General features: G+C 38.1%; 1 protein-coding gene across 1 annotated transcript in view; it reads right to left on the minus strand.

Annotated features, from left to right (window-relative positions):
* Positions 1-7,508: 7,508 nt before the first annotated feature.
* The window catches only part of LRRC72 (leucine rich repeat containing 72), a 40,447-nt gene continuing 28,073 nt past the window's right edge, over positions 7,509-19,882 (minus strand). The window contains exons 7-9 of the mRNA XM_068550373.1: positions 19,533-19,685; positions 8,661-8,688; positions 7,509-7,674 (exon numbers count right to left, since the gene is read on the minus strand). Of these exons, the coding sequence (XP_068406474.1) occupies positions 7,509-7,674; positions 8,661-8,688; positions 19,533-19,685 (347 nt within the window). The remainder of the gene's footprint in view (positions 7,675-8,660; positions 8,689-19,532; positions 19,686-19,882) is intronic.

Consider the following 19,882-nt stretch of genomic DNA (forward strand, 5'->3'; position numbering starts at 1 on the left):
TACACTCACTTTTCTCCCAGTCCCAACACATACATCTTCTGCACACCCTGTACCATGCTGCTCTAGGAAGACTTCATGGGAGTAAATCACTGTTAAGTGTTAAGTGAGTAGGAATTCTGCAGGCAGATTTCACCTGAACTTGTCAATCATGACAAGCCTCCCTTCACTCATCAAGGTACCTCAATCTACACGCTGATAAACATTTATCTTTGACCAGAAAAATAGTCCTCCCAGGCCTTCCTCTTCCAAAAGTATGTTTTTTAACCTGAGTTCCCTGATTCTAATTATTTTCTGGGTGTGTGGTATCATCGTGGTCCCTGTCTTTGGATAGCATGGAAGGTTATGAAAAAGCAGAAGGGAATAGGAAAGTCAAGAGATGAGGCAATGTAGAGGTAATTTTCCCTTCATTGAAATGAATGCTAATATGAATCGGAACTCTAACACAGCTACAACTGGCATTAATAGTAACTTTCCAATTGGACAAAGAGAACTTTAGATATAAGCCATGTCAATATCAAAATTTCCATGGATGTATTTCAAGAAAGGGGTGGTCAGAAAATGGGGTTTAAGAGAAATGAGGTTGGTTCTCATTATACTCCCTTCCTTTGTCATAAATAACCAAAAATAGATGTTTCCATTATAACACCATCAAAACTGGTGTTACCCGTTTTTTTGTTTTGTTTTGTTTTTTGATATGCCATCAAGAAACTTTTCTCAAACAAAAATAGGACCTAGGGCTTCCCTGGTGGCGCAGTGGTTGAGAGTCTGCCTGCCAATGCAGGGGACACGGGTTCGAGCCCTGGTCTGGGAAGATCCCACATGCCACAGAGCAGCTAGGCCTGTGAGCCACAACTACTGAGCCTGCGCGTCTGGAGCCTGTGCTCCGCAACAAGAGAGGCCGCGACAGTGAGAGGCCCACGCACCGCGATGAAGAGTGGCCCCTGCTCGCCGCAGCTAGAGAAAGCCCTCGCACAGAAACGAAGACCCAACACAGCCATAAATAAATAAATAAATAAATAAATAAATAAATAAATAAATAAATAAATAAATAAAATTAAAAAACAAAAAAAAAACAAAAAAAAAAAACAAAAGGGGCTTCCCTGGTGGCGCAGCGGTTGAGAGTCCGCCTGCCAATGCAGGGGACACGGGTTCGAGTCCTGGTCTGGGAAGATCCCACATGCCGCGGAGCAACTAAGCCCGTGAGCCACAACTACTGAGCCTGCGCATCTGGAGCCTGTGTTCTGCAACGGGAGAGGCCGCGACAGTGATAGGCCCGTGCACCGCGATGAGGAGTGGCCCCCGCTCGCCACAACTGGAGAAAGCCCTCGCACAGAAACGAAGACCCAACACAGCCAAAAATAAATAAATAAATAAATTTATTAAAAAAAAAAAAAAAAAAAAATAGGACCTAAAGGATAAGAATAGCCTTACTATTCCAATATGTCTTATACTTAGAGCAGATATAATAGAATATTAAATTAGCCAGTGGGTTTATTAGGAAATTGGATTCTGCTTTTTGATCCAATAGGTGGTAATAATAGCTACCACGGAAAGTTACTGTATCCCTGAAGTTATCTTGTTTAATATTCACAACAACCCCATGAAGTAGACTTTATTTTTATCCCCATAATACAGATAAGGAGGTTAAAGTCTAAAGAGGTCCACTAATGTATCCAAAAGTACAGAACTGGAACTCAACAAGGTCTGCAGTTTTGACTACAACATTGTACACTCTTAATATGTTACCATCACTGTAGTTTCTCTGCAGATGTAAGATAATAATAGAGCTCTGAAGACAAGCCATTATTTTACAGGATGTGGTAGATAATCCCTAGGCTCTTAAAAAGATGAGAGATTTTAGTCATCCATGATATATATGAGTTTACTTGAGTTTTAATATTATTGGATGTTAAACTTAATAGAAATTCTTAAAGTAGATGTTCTTGCAGTGTTTTTATCTTCTCAGGATCATCTCCTCTGCTTCTGAAGCAAATCAGTCCCCTTCTTGAGCAGGAGGTAGATGTCCCCCAGTTCTCATGGTTTACAACTAGACCAATAAGGATACTTTTCAGAAATTTTACATTCCTGAAGCCAAACAGGGAGGATGTTTGTTTGTTTGTTTGTTTCTCCCTTGGGACAATTATAAATTACAGGGATTCAGTTCCAGAGCTGCTAGAGCTGACATGTAGAGGTACCTGAGAGAATGTAGCCACTGAGCAGACACAGACAAGAGAGGGATAAAAGGAGGGAAAAATGTTGAATCCACTGGGCTCTGACACAGTCTACACTGGGTTTATGGAGTTTGGTTACATGGGCAAATTTCTCATCTGCCTTTCTATAAATCAGAAACAAAGAATTAGTAATACACCTTGTGACAACTAGAAAACAAATGGGATCAAATTTCAAAAGTTAAATATATGTAAATATAACAAAGGAAAATGAAGGCACATAAATTAAAATTTTTGAGATTTATATGCTCTTAGAAAAAGTACAAAGGCACATCAAGTTTTGGATTAGATTATAATTATTTTGGTTGGAAAAGAAGCTCAGTACAAGGTGTTTTTGCATCTCTTTACTGATGTTTATGTTGGAAAAACTCATATTTGCTTGAAATTGTATAGAGATTAATGCATGCTTATGTAAACTAAGATGATATTAAAGCATCATTTGCATAGATGAAAAGCAAGATCTTAATTTCGGAAAAAGCAAATTTCTTCTCATAATAATTACTTTAGCAGATAAACAGGAGATTCTGCCCCCACCCCCGCCAAAAGGTGGCTCTAGCCTAGTTTCTATGGCCTTTAAGGACTAAGTTCTAGTTTTATAAATCAATAAAGGCATCTTTTTAAATGGTGATCTTAATTTGTCTAGAATAAATCAGGTAGCTGTGTAATTGATCAATTCAGGGCAATGTAGCTATCTATTTCATAAACTCACATAAAACTACTTAATCCCAAGATGATTCCAAATGGATAAGATTAAAATGTGAAAAAAATTATCAATTCCAGAAGAAACCATGAAAAAATTCTTAATGACTTTGGCATGAAGAAGGTCTTCCTAAATGTGACACTAAACTCAGAAGCCACAAAAGGAAACAAATACAACTACATTTAAAAAAAAAAAATCTGAACAGTTCTGCTTCTGGGAAGATGGAGTAGACATACTTTTCCTTATTCCTCGTACTAAGTAAAACTAAAAACCCTAAACATTACATATAAAACAATCAGAAGAGGGCAGATTGGCTAGGCCCCTCAGGATCCAGGCAATGACCCTTTGTTTTTTTCTCTGGGTTTTCTTGTTGCCTCATAAATAGCAGATTTGAGGCGGAAGAAGCCAGCGACATGGAAATACCAACAACTACAGACAAAAATAAGCTCCAGCAAACAAATGCCTGCTCTGTGGATTTGGGACCCAAAACTGAAACATCAAATCATACCTAAATTTCAAGTCTACACCAGCCTGCCCTACAAATTTTGGACTTGCCAGCCTCCACAATGGCATGAGGCAATTCTTTAAAATAACTTGCTCTCTCTATATATGCATGCACCCAATTGATTCTGTTTCTCTGAAGAACCCTAATAGACCAGGTGTCCTAGTTTGAGCTGCTAAAACAAATTACCATAGATTAGGGTGGTTGAAACAGGAAACATTTATTTCTCACAGTTCTGGAGGCTGGAAGTTCGAGATCTGGGTACCAGCATGGTCAAGTTTTTGGTGAGTGTCCTACTCCTGGTTTACAGAGGGCCACCTTGCTGTGTCCTCATATGTCAGAAAAGGCAGGCTACCTCTCTGGCCTCTTAGAAGCATGCTAATCCCATTCATGAGACTCCGCCCTCATGAGCTGATTACCTCCCCAAGACCTTACCTCCAAGTACTATTACATTGGGAATTAGATTTCAATGTAAAAATTTTGAGGGGACACAAACATTCGGTTTATGATGGTAGGTATAGTTCCTGAGGGGCACAACTGCTCTTGAACAACGCAGAGATTAGGCGTGCCCACTCTCCTCGATATCCAAGTATAACTTCCCAATCAGTCCTCCATATTGTCAGTTTCACATCTGTGGATTCAACCAGCTGTGGAGCATGTAGTACTGTGCTACATATTTATTTTTAAAAATCTGCATAAGAGTGGACCCGAGTAGTTCAAACCCAAGTTGCTCAAGGGTCAACTCTAACAGCTGACATGCACTGAGCACTTTCTTTGAGAAAGCCACTCTACCTAACATGTTACATACATGATCTAACTTAATCCTTGAGACTCTGTGAAGTAACTATTATTATTATTTTAAATAAGAGGAAATCAAAGCCTAGAGATTAACTAACTTGTCCAAGTAACATTATACTGGTAAGTGGAAGAGCTAAGCTAGATGTGTCTGATTCCAGAGCCTCAGCTTGTAACCACAACCCTCCACAAATCTATGCATCAGCGTTTTCTGTTTCTTAGCTATAAGATCATCTGATGGATCCTGAAATAAATGCGCTTTCACTTGAGCCCATTTGAATGGGTCTTTGTTGTTTAAAACTAAGAACTTAATTAAAAACACCCTCTCAATTGTGTGTTCCATTTTGGTAGAGTTTTAGACTACTTAAGTAAGGATCATGTCTTCTGTTTTGTGATTTTCTGTAAATGGTATTTAATATAATGTTTTCCAATCATGGCCACTACTAGCCCTTCTTTCTTGAACAAAAAGTACCTAGTATTGAGGAGTGCATTTTAAAGCAAATCTTTTTCTTCGTACAAATGAGATATATTTCCATTAGTTCTCTAAAAAGGAGATTAAGTAAAATTTGTTAGCCATATTTTTGCAATTGGAATAAATTGTTCATCCTTTTCAGTGATTGTGGGATTAAAAATAAAATATGAGGGCTTCCCTGGTGGCGCAGTGGTTGAGAACCCGCCTGCCAATGCAGGGGACACGGGTTTGATCCCTGGTCCAGGAAGATCCCACATGCCGTGGAGCAACTAAGCCCGTGCGCCACAACTACTGAGCCTGCGCTCTAGAGCCCGCGAGCCACAACTACTGAGCCTGCATGCCACAACTACTGAAGCCCGTGTGCCACAACTACTGAAGCCCGCGTGCTTAGAGCCCATCCTCCGCAACAAGAGAAGCCACTGCAATGAGAAGCCCGCGCACCACAACGAAGAGTAGCCCCCGCTTGCCACAACTAGAGAAAGCCCGCACGCAGCAACGAAGACCCAAATCAGCCAAAAATAAATAAATAAAATAAATAAATTTATAAAATAAAATAAAATATCAGACTACACATTCTTTTACTATTCTTTTAGTGGTTAACCTGGAGATTACAATATCGCATCCTCAATTTACTGCAATCTAATTAAAAATTAATACTGCTTATGCAGTTTTTGAGCCATCTTAAATCTGAGCCAACATATACCATTTCCATGATTAAATGGATTGTTGCTTTACCTGCCCAACATTATTGCTTGGTGGGTCTAATAGCACTCAGTTCATGATGAGTTCAATTCAGGTTCCCAGTTCTAGAATGAATGTAGTAGCATGCCTAGAAACTACTATTTGACCAGTAACTAGCTCTCTGCTGCTGTATGACTCTTGAAGACTGCACTGTGATACCTCTCAGCTTGACAGGGGCTTCACAAGGCACCCTTGCTTACAACAAATACTTCTAGCACCATGGATTAGGCTGGGTTATTGTATTACTAATCTATTACTATGTAGCAAATTACCCCAAAATTTATCAGCTTGAAGCATCAATAAGCATTATCTCATACAGTTTCTGCAGCCAGAAATAGAAGCAGCTTAATGGGGTGGTTCTGGCTTGGGGTTTCTCAGGAGGGTGCTGTGAAGCTTTCAGCCAGGGCTGCAGTCACCTGTGGCTTAAATTGGATCTAGAAGATCTGCTTGCAAGGTAGTTAACTGGGTCTGGAGGATGGCTTGCAACTCACTTGGTTGTTGGCAGAGGACTTAGTTCCTTATTTGCTTCTGGAAGTAGGCCTCAGTTCCTTACCACATGGATCTCTCCAGAGGACTGTGGAAGTGTCCTCGTGATGTGGCAGCTGGCTTCCTGCAGAATAAGTGATAAGAAGAGAGAGGAAGAGAAGATTTTGATTCTTTCTATGACCTAATCTTGGAAGCAACACACCATCATTTTTCCTTAATATCAGCCACTCACCCACATCAATACCAAACTTTTTCTTTTCCTCAGCTGCAACCTTCTGCCAGGGACCATACCGGACTTTGCAGATTCTGGCTGTGCACAGAATCACAAGTGCCCACTGGGGGAAGGAGATCACAGATTCTCAGTGACAGTTCACTACTCCCTCTAGGGTTTTCATCTCTTGCTTGTTTTGATTTCAGCCCCACTTCTCCCGTGTGTCTGTGGTACAGTGTGATAGTGTCTAGGCACCATCAGGTAAGGGGAAATGTCCCTCTGCTTTTTATAAGCTTTAGATCTAGCGCTTTAGCTTAGCTGGTGGAGATCAGCAATGCGTTTTGCGTTACCTTACGTGTCCAGTTTTGTGTCTCAGCACAAGGCAACTGCTGAAAGCTTTTCTGTTTTCTCTTCCTTCTAGCAGAGTGCTTTGGTGTAGGCCAACCACAGATCATAAACCCACACCCAGAACTGGCATATGCTTCCAAAGGTGAGAGTGAAAGTCATACAATATGGTGTAGTCATACAATGGAATACTATATAGCAATGAGGACAACGGAATTATTGCTGTTGGCAACAACATGGTGAATTTTACAATTTTACAATTTTATAATGTTGAGTACAAGAAGCCAGAAAAAAATAATTCAACTTCTATTATTCCATTTATATGCCTTTCAAAAACAGACACAATAAATATATGGTTTAGAAATCAGGAGGATGGGTGGAGAGTAATAGGTCATTGGACTGGTAACAGGAAGGAGGTTTTTAGAGTGCTGGTGAGGTTCCATTTCTTGATCTAGGATGCCTGTTACATGAACATGTTCATTTTTTGAAATTTTTTTGAGCAAAACACTTATGATTTGTATACAATTCTATATACATGTTTTACTTCAAAAGAAACTTAAGATTGGGCTTCCCTGGTGGCGCAGTGGTTGAGAATCTGCCTGCCAATGCAGGGGACACGGGTTCGAGCCCTGGTCTGGGAAGATCCCACATGCCACGGAGCGACTAGGTCCGTGAACCACAATTGCTGAGCCTGCGCGTCTGGAGCCTGTGCTCCGCAACAAGAGAGGCCGCAATAGTGAGAGGCCCGTGCACCGCGATGAAGAGTGGCCCCCACTTGCCGCAACTAGAGAAAGCCCTCGCACAGAAACGAAGACCCAACACAGCCATAAATAAAATAAATAAATAAATAAATAAATAAATAAATAAATAAAAGAAACCTAAGATAAAACGTAGGAATTATTTTTCCTTGGTGTTTCTGTTTACATTCAAAGGTTTCAAATAATAGCACAATAAATATATAATATGCTAATCACAGAAAAGTTTAATATATAACTGAAAACTACTAGGATTTCTAGAAACCCCAAGGATTATCTCAGTGTAACTGTGAGCATTTGGGCAGGTCCTGTGTCTTTCTCTTCACGGTATTTTTCCTCTCGTGTTGGAACTGTGTCCCAGTTCAGAGAGGTAATAGCCATTGCCGATCGCTTCATGGACCTTACAAAAACAGCATCTTCTGGGTCATCAAACATAGTTCTGAAAAAGTGGCAATTATGTCAGAAAAAAAATCAGTTAGACCAATGTTTAATTTAAGTGAATCAGTACCATATTTTTCGTTTATCTGTAGTGTAGTACCACTGACAAATAAGTTTTGGGCCCTACTGACAAATGACTTTCAGGACAAGTAACACCATTTTTATTGTATATATTGTTTATTTTAAAAATAGAGTGAACATATTTGGGATCAGCTATAATAGGTCTCACATATTCAAGCATTCATGTTTCAAATCAGTGGTTAAATGAAATGATTAAAATATTTATATAGATATCATATGCATATTAGTATCTTATGTACATTTTATTGAAAAGTTATTATAACTTTTAATTATAATTATTATTAATAATAGTTAATTATTATTATAACTCTACATTATACTATATTTTGTAAAAGTGCTTGGAGATACTGTTTTTCAAGACTGAATCCAAAGAAAAAATTCCTAAGTGCAATATTAAAAAAGAATGATGACTTTAAAATTCATCAATATTCATAAATTTAATGTTTTTCATAGTTTTATGAACTATTTCTTTTGAAAATATAAATTCCAGTGAATATAAAATGTTAATAATTGCTCTCACTGAACATATTTAGGGGAACAGTAAACAAAGAAGTAAAGACCTTCATTTATAATATCAGGTAATTCTTAAGTTTTTTTTTTTTTAATGCTTACTTTCAAGATTTTGTCTTTTTCTTTTTTAACTTTTTTGTCTAACTTCTCCCTCCACCTCACCCCACATCTTCATTTATTTTAGGTTATAATATTAAAAAATCTAAATATGTCAAATATGAATACATAGTTTGAATTCATATATCACAGGAAGACATAGCAATTTTTCGGATCTATTGAAGAGTTAGTCATTTTTTTAACCCATTAAAATCCATTTTGGGAAATGGGAATAATCTAGGGAATCAACACGATTATGAAATAATCTGATAAGAAAAGTAAAGTTTAAAAATCACTTACTTGTCTACATTATTCGCAAATGCAAAGTCTAAAAGAAAAATTCTAAATTAGGATTTTTCAAATGTTTATTCAACATTTTAAAACAATGAAATAATGCTATAAAGGAAAAAGTCTAGAGCATAGCTCTCCGGTTTTTGAGCAATCATTTAGATAAAAGTTCAATCGGTCGAAATTGCCGTGATACCTAACCTCAAACTGAAATTTTCTTTCAGATATAGTGCCTTAGGTGTGTCTAAGGTTTTGAGGCAAATTCTTTAATACAATACACGTCTCAAAACTCTGAGAACAAAATGCTCAATCAATTTAGTTACCAGTGGAATCCAAGTGGAAATTTTTATAATTAAGATACTCAGTCTCATGTGCGGAAACGGATCCTTTTTCTTTTTTCAGATAGGCACATGCATCTGTAAATGAACTAAGAGACCAAATGAGGAAAAAATATTTAGGGCAGTTTAAACCTCTTGGATTCTTGGCATTAACTTCAAAGACACAAAATAAACAAATCCTAGATCACAAGAATCTACATCTTACCTAGCTTTGGAGCTCAAAGTCTAGTCCTCAAAGCTTGGATTTCTTATGGCATCTTCTAGAGACTGTCATTACTTTGTTTATTCCTCTCCAGAAGGCCCAGTGCCAGGCTAGTGATGGAATGTACCAGCACCTGTTGGGCCAGCAAAGCCCACAGTCTGAGCTCTTGCCAACTCACAGGCAGCAGGGAGCACACAGCCTCTGCCTTAGGAGAGGGGTTCACGGCATCGTTCCCTTCACAAGTGGCTAACCCAAGTCTCCCATGTCTTTTTTCATCTCCCCAGATTCTTTATACATTTTTAATTACAAAAAGCTCACATTTTACTTTTGATGAATATAAACAAGAAAAGAGTAAAAAGTGAAATCTCCCTTTGACCTGTCCAATTCCTTATATCAGAAGTATCACTGTTAAGAGTTTTGTATGTATGCTTCCAGCCCCCTATGTGCGTATGCACGTGCACTCAGGCACATACATATACACAAAGATTTGTTTGCTGACAAAATTCTAATTTTGTCATTATTCTGCATTATATTACTCCACAACATCTTTTTTTATACTCAGAATATACCATGGAATGATTCTAAATCCAATTGTTCATATTGTATGGATGTGCCATAAGCTAACATTCTATGAGTGACCATTTATATTTTCTACTATTTTTTCTATTACAAAAAGTTTCAATTAGCACTTTATACATAGATTTTTGTTCATGTGTGCAAATACTTCTGTAGGAGAGAGATTTCAAATTTAATTGCTGTGTTGAATGTGTTGCACATTTTATATATGGGTGGATACTGTCATATTGCCATATGACCTTCCAAGAAAGTTGAACCAGTTTACCCTGTTTCAACTTTCTTGGAAGAGTATGAGTTGTGCTCTTTTCTCCCCTCAACTTCACCAACACTTTCAGTATTTGCCTACCTGCAGGATGAAAATGGTATCTCATTGTTTTAATTTGCACTTACTTGCTCACTAGTGAGGCTGATTGTTAGACATCACATTTTTTTCCTTCTATAAATGTCCATATCTTTTGTAACTAGTTTTCAAATTGATTTATAGGAGTCCTTCGAGATAACGGGCATTAACTTTTGCCTATTGTATGTATTGCAAATATTTCTTCCAATTGTGTCTTTTAATTTTGTTCCTAGAATTTGAAGAAATTTCAAGTTGTCCTTGCTTCTCAATCTATTTGGAATACAATTGATTTCTTTCTCATTTTAGGGTTAAGAATAATAAAATCAAAATGTGGTGTTACAATTGCTTTATAAACATTTTCAAGAATAGTTTATTTCCAATAAAAGAACTGAGTCCTAAATGTGCATGTCACAGTAAGAACAAACAGAAACTATAAAAACTATAAGGCACAAGTTTTAAAAACTTACATAGTGAGTTTTATTAATTTTATTATAAATGTTTGGTTTGTAGAAAATGAGATTGATTAGGGTCATGATGCCAATTTGCAGGAGGCTTATAGTCAGCCTTTCTATGAATTAAGAATGTGAATTAAGAAGAAAAAATTTCAAATGCAATGAAATACTCTCCCTCTCCTTTCTTCCCTAATTTTGTTTTTGGAGGTTTGATATGAAAGAAATGTAAAGCACTAAAGGTAGCAATCAGCTATCTTCCTCACACCTGAAAAACTCTCTAGCCGTGAAAAACAGATGGGAGTTACCATATATTGCTTGTTACTGGGTGTATTAGCTATTTTTAAGAGTGGAGATTTTCTATCCCGAGATTCCTTTCGTACCACAGCATGGCTTACCCCCACTAATCCAGTAAACATTCAGTTTGACCATTAGCTTTTACATGAACTAAAAGAAAAAACAGGGAAGTGGCTGACCAATAGAACAGTCCAACTTATCATGCAGTTGATATGTGTCAGATCAGGTGTTGCAATGGTTTGCATATTAAGCATCCTAACAGCCAAAGGAAGATGTTACCCCCATTTTAAAAGTCAGAAAGGTGACGCAAATTCATGTCCAAAATAAAAATTGTAATTACTAGCAGAGCTGGTGTTCAAATCCAGGAGAATCTGATCCTAAACCTTGTGTTCTTGCCTCTACTCTGGTTGTTCTCTGGTGGGAGTATGCATCAGAATCACCTGAAAGTCTTGTTAAAACATAGCTTCCTGGGTCCACCCTGAGTTTCTAATTCAGTAGATGTTGTTTGGGGCAAGAATGTGCATCTGTAGCAAATTACTAAGAGATGCTGCTGCTGCTGATTTGGGGACCACACTTCGACAACCACTGCTCTACACTATAGCTTTCCGCATCCAGAACATGTCCTCCAGACATTACTTCTATTCTATGGGACATATAGCGGATAAAGGGACACGTTGAATTATACTTTGTGGAAACAATCATACAAATTGAGGCATTCCATAATGTAACTGGCCTGGTCCCTACAAAAAGCCATGGAAAAAATTTAAGACTATTTTAAATTAAAAGCGTAATCTGCCACAACAACCAAATGTAATCGTGAACCTTGACTGGGTTCTTGTTTGAAAAAGCAACTGAGAGACCTTCAAGATGGCAGAAGAGTAAGACGTGAAGATCACCTTCCTCCCCACAAATACATCAGAAATACATCTACACGTGGAACAGCTCCTACAGAACACCCACTGACCGCTGGCAGAAGACGTCAGTCCTCCCAAAAGGCAAGAAACTCCCCACGTACCTGGGTAGGGCAAAAGAAAAAAGAAATAACAGAGACAAAAGAATAGGGATGGGACCCACACCAGTGGGAGGGAGCTGTGAAGGAGGAAAGGTTTCCACACGCTAGGAAGCCCCTTCGCGGGCAGAGACTGCGGGTGGGAGAAGGGGGGAGCTTCAGAGCCAATGAGGAGAGCGCAGCAACAGGGGTGCAGAGGGCAAAGTGGAGAGATTCCCGCACAGAGTCTCGGCGCCGAGCAGCACTCACCAGCCCGAGAGGCTTGTCTGCTCACCCGCCAGGGCGGGCGGGGGCTGGGAGCTGAGGCTTGGGCTTCGGAGGTCGGATCCCAGGGAGAGGACTGGGGTTGGCGGCGTGAACACAGCCTGAAGGGGTTAGTGCACCACAGCTAGCTGGGAGGGAGTCTGGGAAAAAGTCTGCAGCTGCCGAAGAGGCAAGAGACTTTTTCTTGCCTCTTTGTTTCCTGGTGCGCGAGGGGAGGGGATTAAGAGCGCCGCTTAAAGGAGCTCCAGAGACGGGCGCGAGCCGCTGCTATCAGCGCAGACCCCATAGATGGGCATGAGACGCTAAGGCTGCTGCTGCCGCCACCAAGAAGCCTGTGTGCAAGCACAGGTCACTATCCACACCGCCGCTCCCGGGAGCCTGTGCAGCCCGCCACTGCCAGGGTCCCGTGATCCAGGGACAACTTCCCCGGGAGAATGCACGGTGCGCCTCAGGCTGGTGCAACGTCACACCAGCCTCTGCCAGAGCCCCCGAATCAGCTGCTCCTTTAACCCCGTCCTGTCTTGAGCGAACAACAGATGCCCTCAGGCGACCTACACGCAGAGGCGGGTCCAAATCCAAAGCTGAACCCCAGGAGCTGTGCGAACAAAGAAGAGAAAGGGAAATCTCTCCCAGCAGCCTCAGAAGCAGTGGATTAAATCTCCACAATCAACTTGATGTACCCTGCATCTGTGCAATACCTGACTAGACAATGAATCGTCCCAAAATTGAGGTGGTGGACTTAGGGAGCAACAATATATTATTTTCTTTCTCTCTTTTTGTGAGTGTGTATGTGTATGCTTCTGTGTGTCATTTTGTCTGTACAGCTTTGCATTTACCATTTGTCCTAGGGTTCTATCTGTCCGTTTTGGGATTTTTTTTTTTTTAGTATAACTTTTAGTGCTTGTTATCATTGGGGGATTTGTTTTTTGGTATGGTTGCTCTCTTCTTTCTTTCTTTCTTTTTCTTCTTTTTATTACTTTTTAATTTTTTTATTTTTAATAATTATTTTTTATTTTAATAACTTTATTTTATTTTATTATTACTTTTTTCTTCCTTTTTTTTTCTCCCTTTCCTTCTGAGCCGTATGGCTGACAGGGTCTCGGTGCTCCAGTTGGGGGTCAGGTCTGTGCCTCTGAGGTGGGAGAGACAAGTTCAGGACATTGGTCCACCAGAGACCTCCCAGCTCCACGTAATATCAAATGGCAAAAGCTCTCCCAGAGATCTTCATCTCAACGCTAAGACCCAGCTCCACTCAACAACCAGCAAGCTACAGTACTAGACACCCTATGCCAAACAACCAGCAAGAAAGGAACACAACTCCACCCATTAGCAAAGAGGCTGCCTAAAATCATAATAAGGTCACAGACACACCAAAACACACCACTGGATGTGGTTCTGCCCACCAGAAAGACAAGATCCAGCCTCATCCACCAGAATACAGGCACTAGTCCCCTCCACCAGGAAGCCTACACAACCCACTGAACCAACCTTAGACACTGGGTGCAGAAACCAAAAACAACAGGAACTACAAACCCACAGCCTGTGAAAAGGAGACCCCAAACACAGTAAGTTAAGCAAAATGAGAACACAGAGAAACACATAGCAGATGAAGTAGCAAGGTAAAAACCCACCAGACCAAACAAATGAAGAGGAAATAGGCAGTCTACCTGAAAGCAATTCAGAGTAATGATAGTAAAGATGATCCAAAATCTTGGAAATAGAATGGGGAAAATACAAGAAACGTTTAACAAGGACCTAGAAGAACTAAAGAGCAAATAAACAAAGATGAACAACAATAAATGAAATTTAAAATTCTCTAGAAGGAATCAATAGCAGAATAACTGAGGCAGAAGAACGGATAAGTGACCTGGAAGATAAAATAGTGGAAATAACTACTGCAGAGCAGAATAAAGAAAAAAGAATGAAAAGAATTGAGGACAGTGTCAGAGACCACTGGGACAACATTAAACATACCAACATTCGAACTATAGGGGTCCGAGAAGAAGAAGAGAAAAAGAAAGGGACTGAGAAAATATTTGAAGAGATTATAGTTGAAAACTTCCCTAATATGGGAAAGGAAATAGTCAGTCAAGTCCAGGAAGTGCAGAGAGTCCCATACAGGATAAAGCCAAGGAGAAACACACCAAAACACATATTAATCAAACTATCAAAAATTAAACACAAAGAAAAAATTATTAAAAGCAGCAAGGGAAAAACAACAAATAACATACAAGGGAATCCCCATAAGGTTAACAGCTGATCTTTCATCAAAAACTCTGCAAGCCAGAAGGGAGTGGCATGACATATTTAAAGTGATGAAAGGGGAAAACCTACAACCAAGATTACTCTACCCAGCAAGCATCTCATTCAGATTTGACACAGAAATTAAAACCTTTACAGACAAGCAAAAGCTAAGAGAACTCAGTACCAGCAAACCAGCTTTACAACAAATGCTAAAGGAACTTCTCCAGGCAGGAAACACAAGAGAAGGAAAAGACCTACAATAACAAACCCAAAACAATTAAGAAAATGGTAATAGGAACATACATATCAATAAGAACCTTGAATGTAAATGGATTAAATGCTCAAACCAAAAGACATAGACTGGCTAAATGGATAAAAAACAAGACCCATATATATGCTGTCTACAAGAGACCCACTTCTGAGTTAGGGACACATACAGACTGAAAGTGAGGGGATGGAAAAAGATAATCCATGCAAATGGAAATCAAAAGAAAGCTGGAGTAGAAATTCTCATATCAGACAAAATAGACTGTAAAATAGAGACTATCACAAGAGACAAAGAAGGACACTACATGATGATCAAGGGATCAATCCAAGAAGAATATATAACAATTGTAAATATTTATGCATCCAAAATAGGAGCACCTCAGTACATAAGGCAAATGGTAACAGCCATAAAAGGGGAAATTGACAGTAACAGAAGAATCATAGCAGGGGACTTTAACACCCCACTTTCACCAATGGACAGATGATCCAAAATGAAAATAAATAAGGAAACACAGTTTTAAATGATACACTAAACAAGATGGACTTAATTGATATTTATAGGACATTCCATCCATAAACAACAGAATACACTTTCTTTTCAAGTGCTCATGGAACATTCTCCAGGATAAATCATGTCTTGGGTCACAAATCAAGCCTTGGTAAATTTAAGAAAATTCAAATCATATCAAGTATCTTTTCTGACCACAACATTATGAGACTAGATATCAATTACAGGAAAAAAAATCTGTAAAAAATACAAACACATGGAGGCTAACAATACACTACTTAATAACCAAGAGATCACTGTAGAAATCAAAGAGGCAATCAAAAAATACCTAGAAACAAATGACAATAAAAACACGACAACCCAAAACCTATGGGTTGCAACAAAAGCAGTTCTAATAGAGAAGATTATAGCAATCCAATCCTACCTCAAGAAACAAACATCTCAAATAAACAACCTAACCTTACACCTAAAGCAATTAAAGAAGAACAAAAAAACCCCAAAGTTAGCAGAAAGAAATAAATCATAAAGATCAGATCAGAAATAAATGAAAAAGAAATGAAGGAAACAATAGCAAAGGTCAATAAAACCAAAAACTGGTTCTTTGAGAAGATAAACAAAATTGATAAACCATTAGCCAGACTCATCAAGAAAAGAAGGGAGAAGACTCAAATCAATAGAATTAGAAATGAAGAAGGAGAAGTAACAACTGACATTGCAGATATACAAAGAATCATGAGAGATTACTACAAGCAACTATATGCCAATAAAATGGACAACCTGGAAGAAATGGACAAATTCTTAGAAAAGCACAACCTTCCGAGACTGAACCAGGAAGAAATAGAAAATAGAAACAGACCAATCACAAGCACTGGAATTGAGACTGTGATTAAAAATCTTCCAGCAAACAAAAGCCCAGGACCAGATGGCTTCACAGGTGAATTCTATCAAACATTTAGAGAAGAGCTAACACCTATCCTTCTCAAACTCTTCCAAAATATTGCAGAGGGAGGAACAGTCCCAAACTCATTCTACAAGACCACCATCACCACCATATCAAAACCAGACAAAGATGTCACAAAGAAAGAAAACTACAGACCAATATCACTGATGAACATAGTTGCAAAAATCCTCAACATAATACTAGTAAACAGAATCCAACGGCACATTAAAAGGATCATACACCATGATCAAGTGGGGTTTATCCCAGGAATGCAAGGATTCTTCAATATATGCAAATCAATCAATGTGATACACCATATTAACAAATTGAAGGAGAAAAACCATATGATCATCTCAATAGATGCAGAAAAAGCTTTTGACAAAATTCAACACCCATTTATGATAAAAACCCTCCAGAAAGTAGGCATAGAGGGAACTTACCTCAGCATAATAAAGGCCATATATGACAAACCCACAGCCAACATCGTTCTCAATGCTGAAAAGCTGAAATCATTTCCACTAAGATCAGGAACAAGACAAGGTTGCCCACTCTCACTACTATTATTATTCAACATAGTTTTGGAAGTTTTAGCCACAGCAATCAGAAAAGAAAAAGAAATAAAAGGAATCCAAATTGGAAAAGAAGAAGTAAAACTGTCACTGTTTGCAGATAACATGATAGTATACATAGAGAATCGTAAAGATGCTACCAGAAAATTACAAGAGCTAATCAATGAATTTGGTAAAGTAGCAGGATACAAAATTAATGCACAGAAATCTCTTGCATTCCTATACACTAATGATGAAAAATCTGAAAGAGAAATTAAGGAAACACTCCCGTTTACCACTGCAACAAAAGGAATAAAATACCTAGGAATAAACCTACCTAAGGAGAAAAAAGACCTGTATGTAGAAAACTATAAGACACTGATGAAAGAAATTAAAGATAATACAAACAGATGGAGAGATATACCATGTTCTTGGATTGGAAGAATGAACATTATGAAAATGACTCTACTACCCAAAGCAATCTACAGATTCAATGCAATCCCTATCAAACTACCAATGGCATTTTTCACAGAACTAGAACAAAAAATATCACAATTTGTATGGAAACACAAAAGACCCTGAATAGCCAAAGCAATCTTGAGAAAGAAAAACGGAGCTGGAGGAATCAGGCTCCCTGACTTCAGACTATACTACAAAGTTATAGTCATCGAGACAGTATAGTACTGGCACAAAAACAGAAATATAGATCAATGGAACAAGATACAAAGCCCAGAGATAAACCCACAAACATATGGTCACCTTGTGTTTGATAAAGGAGGCAAGAATATACAATAGAGAAAAGACAGCCTCTTCAATAAGTGGTGCTGGGAAAACTGGACAGCTACATGTAAAAGAATGAAATTAGAACACTCCCTAACACTATACACAAAAATAAATTCGAAATGGATTAAAGACCTAAATGTAAGGCCAGGCCAGACACTATAAAACTCTTAGAGGAAAACATAGGCAGAACACTCTATGACATAAATCACAGCAAGATCCTTTTTGACCCAGCTCCCAGAGAAATGGAAATAAGAACACAAATAAACAAATGGGACCTAATGAAGCTAAAAACTTTTGCACTGCAAAGGAAACCATAAACAAGGCGAAAAGACAACCCTCACAATGGGAGAAAATATTTGCAAATGAAACAACTGACAAAGGATTAATCTCCAAAATTTACAAGCAGCTCATGCAGCTCAATATCAAAAAAACAAACAACCCAATCCAAAAATGGGCAGAAGACCTAAATAGACATTTCTCCAAAGAAGATATACAGATTGCCAACAGACATATGAAACGATGCTCAACATCATTAATCATTAGAGAAATGCAAATCAAAACTATGATGAGATATCATCTCACACCGGTCAGAATGGCCATCATCAAAAAATCTACAAACAATAAATGCTGGAGAGGGTGTGGAGAAAAGGGAACCCTCTTGCACTGTTGGTGGGAATGTAAATTGATACAGCCACTATGGAGAACAGTATGAAGGTTCCTTAAAAAAATAAAAATAGAACTACCATATGACCCAGCAATCCCACTACTGGGCATATACCCTGAGAAAACCATAATTCAAAAAGAGTCATGTACCAAAATGTTCATTGCAGCTCTATTTACAATAGCCAGGACATGGAAGCAACTGAAGTGTCCGTCAACAGGTGAATGGATAAAGAAGATGTGGCACATATATACAATGGAATATTACTCAGCCATAAAAAGAAATGAAACTGAGTTATTTGTAGTGAGGTGGATGGACCTAGAGTCTGTCATACAGAGTGAAGTAAGTCAGAAGGAGAAAAACAAATACCGTATGCTAACACATATATATGGAATCTAAGAAAGAAAAAAAAAAAAAAGGTCATGAAGAACCTAGGGGCAAGACGGGAATAAAGACACAGACCTACTAGAGAATGGACTTGAGGATATGGGGAGGGGGAAGGGTAAGCTGTGACAAGGTGAGAGAGTGGCATGGACATATATACACTACCAAACGTAAAATCGATAGCTAGTGGGAAGCAGCCGCACAGCACAGGGAGATCAGCTCGGTGCTTTGTGACCACCTAGAGGGGTGGGATAGGGAGGGTGGGAGGGAGGGAGATGCAAGAGGGAAGAGATATGGGGACATATGTATATGTATAACTGATTCACTTTGTTATAAAGCAGAAACTAACACACCATTTTAAAGCAATTATACTCCAATAAAGATGTTTAAAAAAATAAATAAAATAAAATAAAATAAAATTTATAGACCACAGGATCCTAAATGGGTCAAAAATCTAAATTCACTAGGGTATGTTACTAAACCTAATAGCAGGTTTAGCTGTTGTGACCAAATAAACATATTTCTTTAAAAAAAAAAAAAAGAATTGCAGAACTCAAGATAGATGTATTCTCGAACACCGAAAATATCATTCAACTTTACACTAACCTTGGACACTATACTCTTTGTTGTGTGAGAAAAGTAAACCTCAGTTATACTTGCATATGATCACCATCTATGAGAGTACAACAAAATAATAGTGCTTATTTCTGAATGGAGGAATTGCAGATGATCTTTATTTCTTATTAATATTTTTCTATATTATCAAAAACTTATAGCCTTAATTGGTGAAATTATCCAGTGTCAATGGTAATAATAGCAATTGTAGCTTATTCATTGAGCCCTTTATGCTGTGCTAGATACTGGGGTAAGGACTTCAATGTATTATCTCATTGTTATCACATTACCTTATTTAATACACACAAATGAAGATGAAAGTTATATATTTAGGTAGGCTAATAAAATTGGAAAATATTTATTTCACTACATAACTGTTTAGCTTATTGTAAATTGAAGTTATTATTATTATAACCAAATTAACCAAAAGTTTGAGGATTTTTCATTTTTTCTTAATACCTGAAGGTACTCTCTGGGCTGGTTTTTGCTTAAGTGGTGATCTTGGATTCCATGAGGCATCTACTTTTCCTCTGAATGCTATTGATTGAACAATATGAGACTTTTTATGGTTAAAAATCGTAATCATTGATCTTCTTTCTTTTTCTGTAACTTCTGATAAATGCAAAAAGTAATGTTATTATATAACATTATAAATAGATATGCAGAGTGATTCAAAATAGAATTACTTTAAAAAATGGATTTATCCCATGTTGTATGTGAACATCCTGTCAAAATTAATTTGTAAAAAGGCTACCAAGTTATTTCCATAATCTTACAAGTGCTCAATATATGTCCCTCATGTCACAAGG

This window comes from Eschrichtius robustus, chromosome 8 (assembly GCF_028021215.1).
Source record: "Eschrichtius robustus isolate mEscRob2 chromosome 8, mEscRob2.pri, whole genome shotgun sequence".
Lineage (NCBI taxonomy): Eukaryota > Metazoa > Chordata > Mammalia > Artiodactyla > Eschrichtiidae > Eschrichtius > Eschrichtius robustus.